This window comes from Echinops telfairi, unplaced genomic scaffold, assembly GCF_000313985.2.
Source record: "Echinops telfairi isolate 266 unplaced genomic scaffold, ASM31398v2 ScPeMD7_29;HRSCAF=101, whole genome shotgun sequence".
Classification (NCBI taxonomy): domain Eukaryota; kingdom Metazoa; phylum Chordata; class Mammalia; order Afrosoricida; family Tenrecidae; genus Echinops; species Echinops telfairi.
Window position 1 is genome coordinate 4,154,379 of NW_022103926.1, and position 7,175 is coordinate 4,161,553.

General features: G+C 64.4%; 2 protein-coding genes across 2 annotated transcripts; one reads left to right on the top strand and one right to left on the bottom strand.

The window, feature by feature from the left end:
• Positions 1 to 7: 7 nt before the first annotated feature.
• On the top strand, positions 8 to 4,953 carry GAS2L1 (growth arrest specific 2 like 1). Its single transcript, XM_004715318.2, has 6 exons — positions 8 to 74; positions 941 to 1,590; positions 2,710 to 2,817; positions 2,897 to 2,993; positions 3,069 to 3,240; positions 3,662 to 4,953. Exons 2-6 carry the CDS (start codon positions 955 to 957, stop codon positions 4,701 to 4,703), a joined length of 2,055 nt encoding a protein of 684 aa, XP_004715375.1. The 5' UTR covers positions 8 to 74; positions 941 to 954; the 3' UTR covers positions 4,704 to 4,953.
• Positions 4,954 to 5,104: 151 nt separating this feature from the next.
• RASL10A (RAS like family 10 member A) lies at positions 5,105 to 7,174 on the bottom strand (the record flags this gene model as incomplete). The annotated part of the gene is made up of 3 exons (XM_004715348.2): positions 5,105 to 5,720; positions 5,940 to 6,064; positions 6,971 to 7,174. Coding segments are annotated over 3 exons (597 nt in total), but the record flags the coding sequence as incomplete, so codon positions are not given.
• Position 7,175: the final 1 nt, after the last annotated feature.

Sequence of the window (7,175 nt, forward strand, 5' to 3'; positions counted from 1 at the left end):
CCTCCTTGCAGCGGCCCCGGCCCGGCTTCGGCCTCTGCCGGCGCGATGTCCCCTGGTGCCGCGGGATGAGCCAGGTGAGCGCGGAGACCCCTCTTGCCGGTGCGCACGGTTTGGGTGAGGGCTCGGGCGGCAGCGATCTCAGTTCCCTGGGGCTGTGTGACCTTGGGCGGCCCCGCACCCTCTCTGGGCTGAGGCTCCGCGCACAGGCGGGGCCGGGCGAAGGCCATTGCAGTCCCGGCCCAGCACGTGCCAAGCCGGGGCGCTGGGAAGGCTTGGCCGAGAAGGCGGGGCCTGGGCCCCCCAAGTTCCTCCGCCTATAGCCGTGCGTTATGGAGCCAGAGCCTCCCCTCCCTGCCCCTCAGTTTCCTCATTTGTGAAATGGAAAAATACCACCTGAGTGTGAGTCGACGACGAGGAAGACGCCCCCGAGTGTGCGCACGCACGCACGCCGAGCCCTGGTCGCCTTCCTGGCGGCTGCTGCTGTGATGTCGATCCTATAATGGCACAGTCCTTGGGGCAAGGAAGCGCAGAGAGAACCTGAGAAGGCCCTGGTCCCTCAGCATTGAACTTGACCCTCCTGGGGGCCAGGCGGACTGGCAGGGGAGGGCCGGGTGAATTGATTCCAGGGCCTCGACTCTAGGACTCAGTTGTCACCAGAAATCGGACGCAGTGCAGGTGGGCGTCTGCCTATATGGGAGAGAGGACTCAGGGCATACTTCATCCTCTTCCCGCAAAAGAGCCAGAGCCAACACCTGTGCAGAGCTTGTTCTGCATCCTCTGTGGTCCCTAAGTCACATATAAGGATCCCGTAATAATCTGTTACTGCTCCATTTCACAGATGAGGAAACCGAGGCCCGGAGAGCACAGGTGGGCAGCAGCTTAGGCTGTTGGGGTGTCGCTGGGTCCTCTCAGCAATCCTGACCTATGTCCCTGCCCACAGTGACTGGCCCGGGCATGGCAGACCCAGTGGCAGGCATTGCCAGCTCGGCAGCCAAGAGTGTGCGACCGTTCAGTTCCAGTGAAGCCTACGTGGAGGCCATGAAGGAAGACCTGGCCGAGTGGCTCAACGCCCTGTACAGCCTGGGACTGCCTAGCGGTGGGGATGGCTTCCTGGCTGGGCTGGCCACGGGCACTGCATTGTGCCAACATGCCAACGCTGTCACTGAGGCCGCCCGTGCCCTAGCTGCTGCCCGGCCGGCCCGAGGTGTGGCCTTTCAGGCACACAGTGTGGCAGCTGGCTCCTTCATGGCCCGAGACAACGTGGCCACCTTCATCGGCTGGTGCCGGGCAGAGCTGGGTGTGCCCGAGGTCCTCATGTTTGAGACGGAGGACCTGGTGCTGCGGAAGAATGAGAAGAGCGTGGTGCTGTGTCTCCTGGAGGTGGCCCGACGTGGCGCCCGCCTGGGCCTGCTGGCCCCTCGCCTAGTGCAGTTCGAGCAGGAGATTGAGCGAGAGCTACGAGCCACACCCCCAGCCCCCAACGCCCCTGCCACTGGCGGGGAGGGCCCTGCAGAGGCTGCCCTTCCAGTGGGGGTTCCCCCCCGGGGTCCCCGCATGACACCCAGTGACCTGCGCAATCTGGACGAGCTGGTGAGTCCCGTGGGTGTGAGAGGGGGCTCAGGCCCCTGCTTCTGCTCACTTACGGAACCCGGGGCCCCACGGACTGGAGAGCAGAGCTGGTGCCCACAACTGGCCCCTAACCCTCTCAGGGCCTCCCAGGGTCTGTTGGACAGGAAAGGGCAGCACAGGTGACTCTGTTAAGCAGTACATGTCTACTTGGATGGAGGAATAGGTGGCCTGGCCCAGGGAGGGGGCAGCCCCAGCTGGGCCAACTCAGCCCACTGGCCTCCCCTCCAAACCATGCACTGGCTCCCCAGGAAGGCCTCAGGAAATGAACATCTAGCAGCCAGACCTTCATGGCACTTTAAGAGATGGAAAGGTACCTGACACGTGACTGGGAGGAGGCATGGCATGACCACCTGGGCAAGATGCCTAGCATACAGTAGGCGCTCAAAGCACCTGGTGAGCCCCCCAGAGTACCTAGTCCTGAGTCCACTGCCAATGGGAGTTGGGGCAGCAGGAGTGGCCCATGGCCGCAGTGCCTCCTGGTTCTCTCAGGAGCAAGTGCTCCCCCCTCCCCCGCCACCCCCAGGGAAGGAGGTCAGGGCGCCAAAGTGCCCGCTGGGAGGCGGGTAGGCACTGTCAGGGCAGACGACCGCCTCCCACCCTCACCCCGGGCCCTGTCAGCTGAGGTTTCCACCTGCCCATTTCCTCTGGCGCCACCGTGGGCACCGCCCACGCAGCCAGCCTGGCAACCCTGGGAGCATTGTGCTGGCCCGTCGGGGCCTGTGTGTGCATGCTGAGGTGTCCCGTCAGAGGCATGGGGCCTCCTGCACGCATGACCTAGCTTCCTCCGTGCACCTCAGCCCCCTATCTGGGAAGTGGGTGAAGGAGGAATGAGGATAGACTCCAGGGTTTGCCCTAGGCCCTCCTTTCCTGGGCAGCCCTCTGACCCTGGAGAGCCAGACAGGGGTGAAAGGTCAAGTGCAGCCACTTTGCACAAGTGTGGGCTAACAGTCTCCAGGCCCCTCTCCTGAGTTCTCACTTCCTAATACCCTGCCCCACCCCCTCTCCACCCCGACAGCTAATGTCAAGTCCTAGGAGGAGGGCCCGAACCTCTGACTTCCAACCTCTGTTCTCTGGCCTCAGGTGAGGGAAATCCTGGGCCGATGCACCTGTCCAGACCAGTTCCCTATGATCAAGGTCTCCGAGGGGAAGTACCGTGTGGGGGATTCCAGCCTGCTCATCTTCGTGCGGGTAAGTGGCCAAGTGCCGCCCAAAGGGCAGGCGGCCGGGGGCTCGGGCTGCGGCGATCTGCTCACACAGGGTCCCACAGGTGCTGAGGAGCCACGTGATGGTGCGCGTGGGTGGAGGCTGGGACACGCTGGAGCACTACCTGGACAAGCACGACCCGTGCCGCTGCTCCTCCACTGGTCAGTGTCCCAGCTGTGGGTGGGTGCGTGCTGAGCAGCCCCACCCTCACGACAGCCCCTCCTCTCTCCCTGCAGCCCACCGCCCACCTCAGCCCAGAGGGAGAGCCTTCTCTCCCCAGAGGATGTCGCCTACCCCCAGCCCCCGAGCTGGTAGTCCAGCCCCTGGGGGTGATCACCGGGGCTCCCGGCCTGAAGTGACCCCTATTAGCTTACTTAGCGCCAAGGAGGGGCCTGAGACCCCCCTCAGGTGAGCAGGGGGGCGTGGGGGTCAGGGGTCTGGAGGGTGGGGGTGGGGGTGTCTTGCTGGCCTTGATGACGCTGAGCTTGTCGCTCTGGAGTGACTCACATTCTGGGAAAAGTTCCCGTGGGTGGGGCCAGGGCCCAGCTTCCTGTCTCCATGACAGCCCAACCAAACCAACAACACAGCTGGGGCAGCCAGTCCAACCCCCGCTTCCTCCCACCGCCCCAGGGAGATGGGAGGCCAGAGGCGGCCCCAGGGCCCAGTGGCCACAAGGAAGCTGTAGCGGCAGGGTGTCTCACTTCTCCCTGGAAGTCCCCAGCCAGACAGATGCCCACAACAGCCTCCCACCAACACGGCTGCCCCAGGTTCCCCCCTCCACCATCACTGCCCTGTTTGATACTCCTCTCTCTCTTGCCCCCCCCCTCAGGTCCCGGGATCAGCTGCCCCCCCACCCCCGCTCCCGCCGCTACTCGGGGGACAGTGATTCCTCAGCCTCCTCAGCCCAGAGCGGTCCCCTTGGTACCCGAAGTGACGATGCAGGCACTGGTCCCCGGAAGGAGCGACCCAGTCGGCGACTGACCACAGGGCCCCCAGCCTCCCCAAGGCGCCCCCCTGCCCCTCGAAGCCAGTCCCGAGACCAGCTGGATCGCGGTCGGCCCAGGGGGACCCCTAGGGGCAGGGGGTCCCAACTGGTAGTCCCCAGCCCTGCCCGCCGGGCACAGAGCCAGAATCGAGAGGAGCAGGCTGTACTGCTTGTGCGTAGGGACCGAGATGGGCAGCATTCCTGGGTGCCGAGGGGCAGGGGTGGCGGGGGCTCCAACAGGGGCAGCCCCCAGACACCTCGGGCCCGAAGCCCTGCAGCCCCTCAGGCTGCCCAGGCTCCCAGCCTGGGCCCGGAGTTGGGCAGCACACCTGCCAGCGTCTTCCGCACACCCCTGCAGCTGGACCCACAGCAGGAGCAGCTGCTGTTCCGGAGCCTGGAGGAGGAGTTCCTAGCCAACGCACGGGCCCTGGAGGCTGCTGCTGGTGGGAACCCCCCTGGCCCTGGCCCTGCACCGGACCCAGCTCCGGCCCTGGAGCCGCTGGCCTCTGACTCAGCCTACTGTTCCTCCAGCTCCTCCTCCTCCTCCCTCAGCGTCCTGGGCAGCAAGTGTGGCCCCCCTGGGGACCTTGTCCGGACAGCCAATGGGCTGCCCGGGCCCCGAGCCGCAGCCCTGTCCAGCTCTTCCGACGAAGGCAGCCCCTGCCCTGGTGTTGTGGGGCCACCCAGTGCACTGGGAACCTCCCTGGCCTGCCCAGAGCCCTTGAGGACCTGGCCCCGGGGCCGGATGGACACACAGCCAGACCGGAAGCCCTCCCGAATTCCTACGCCACAGGGCCCCCGCCGCCTGTCAGGACCCTCAGAGCCTGGGACCTGGCACACACTGCACTCAGTCTGGCCCAGGGCAGAGCCCGATTCCTGGATTTGACTGCTCCAGGCCCAATCCTCCCCACACTTCCTTAGTGGCCTTAACCCCTCTGCGTCAGGGAGCTCCCCCTGCCTCCTGGGCACCAGACCTCACGGGACCAGCCCTCTAGGGACCACATGGCACAATGGGACCGACATTGTACATTCTGGGTGGAGGGTGAGCATTGCTATTTAATTATTAATATTATTGAATGCCTTAGAGGAGGGCCTGGGGCCACACAGCCTCTGACAGTAAAGTTCTGCTGCAGCCACTCTGTCTCCATTTTTAGGGGCTTGACTTTCAGGGTTCTCATCACATGGTGGGATTCTGGACCTGCCCTGCAGTTCTGACCACCAGGCTTATGTCCAGCTGCAGCCCCACCTCCACCCCCCAAACTGCCCACCCCAGAAATGCCAGGCACACCTGAACCACTTGCCTTTATTGCCCTGTGAGGGATGGAATGGAGGTGTTTGCTCAGTGACATGCCAGAGGCAGTCTGGCGACTTTGGGGTGATTGGTAACCAAGTTCTTCCCACCCGGAGGGATCCGCACTGTCTGTCCCAAGGAGGCTCCAGAAAGCCCCAGTGAGTTTGGGCCATGGCAGGGTCCAATGAGCCTGAAAGGTCTATAGCTCAAGAGATTGGAGTTTTCCTTCTCCAAGGGGGCGGGGGAAGAGGGCGGAGACTCGTCCTGTCCAATCGGAGAGAAGTTGGGCAGCCTTGTCCAATCTGCTGTCCTCTGCGTGTGCAGCGGCCAGGACGCACAGTCAATCACATGAGAGTGCAGCGCGCTGGGTGTAGTGCGCCCTGCAGGCGTAGGGCCGGGTGCGCGGGGCGGGCCCGCACCAGAGCGCAGCGCAGCAGCTCGCGGAAGAGACGCAGCACGTGCCAGTTGTACTTGGCTGAGCACTCGAGGTAGCCGCAGCGCCAGCCCCTACGCACCAGGGCGGCCAGTGCGCGCCGAGGCCCAAAGCGTAGCCGCTGCCGGTCCCGCTTGTTGCCTACTACCAGGATAGGTGCCTCGGGTGCGCCTGCTGGCCTGGGGGTGGGGATAAATGGGAGTCAGGCACGGTGGTCCCACAGCTGGGGAATACCCCGGGGAGGTATCTACAAGACAGAAGACACCCGCTGCCCCCCGCAAATACCAGGTCCCTGTGGCCCAAAGACAGCACACAGGGAGTGACCTGGGACGGCCACAGACCACGCCCCTCGCCAAAGGCCCCTTACCACCCTCCCCACCTCTTCACCCGCCCTGCACCTGGTCTCTGCTATGCGTTGCCGCAGCGCCTTCACATAGTCGAAGCTGTCCGGGCTGCAGATGTCATAAACGAGCACGAAGGCGTCTGTGTCCTGCAAGCTCCAGCCCTTAGAATCTGGCCCCTCCTGGGGACACACGAGGGGCCAGGGTTTGCAGGGGCCTTCAGCTCAAGTCCACAGCTCAGCCTCAGGCCTCTCTCGTCGCAGCCCCCACCCCCACTTACCCATCTGTGTGCTGCCTGCCTACCCTCACCCCTAAATTCATGGGCTTTCTGTTTGGTTAACATTTCCAAACCGTGCCTAGAAGCTGACGGCCGCTAGTTCTAGTCCCCTTCTGTGTCCTCTCCACCTCCAGCCACCCCCAAAGTCCTCCTCCTCCCGCCTTTCTGCAAACTCAACTCGAGTCAGGCCACTCCCACCCTCAGATGCCCTCCCTGGCTCCCACTGCCACCAAGACCAATTCCACAGCCCTCAGCTGGGCCCTCAGGCCCATTGTGGCCCTCCACCACCCCCATTGCCCCCTCCAATTCTGAGTAGCCATTTGCATGTGCCCCCTTCCCCCACGCTAAAGCAAAGGGATGGTCTTTCCACTTTTTTTTCAAAAAGATCCCACGCATTTCCCCTGCTGCCGGCTGGGTCTAGTGCCTTGCCCTCTGGAGCCCCCGGCGACTCCCCCTCATCTCCGGGAGTCATCCAGCTCCAAGGACTGGCGCGCTGTTCTGGGCTTGGCACCAAGGGCTAAAGGATCCTGTCTTTGCACCAGGTCCCAGGAAAGGGCTCAGGGTGAGAAGGACCCCACTAGAAAGTACTCCCTGTGTCTGACCCCACCCCAGGGCTGGCTCTGCTCAGCACCCCACATCTCCCCAAGGCGCCGCCCTGCTCTGCCTTGCCCGGGACCACCACGGGTCCCAGGCAGAGGCAGGCACCCCCCCACCCCCACCCCCCGAGAGTGAGAGAATGCCACTTGGCGACATCGGCGGTTCCCCACAAACACTAAAACACACTCACCCCAGCCCACCCCGGAGCCGCTACCTCGGAGCCCTGGGTGCCCGGACCCGGGCCAGCGCTGTCGCCGTCGCTGATGCTCAGGTCGTAGACCGCGCCGTCGAGCAGCACCGCGGGCCGGTAGAGGCACGGCCCGTCTGTGGGCCGGTGGCGCTCGGGATAGTCGCTGAACAAGAACTGGCGAATGATGGCAGTCTTGCCCACGCCCGGGGCACCCAGCACGGCCACCCGC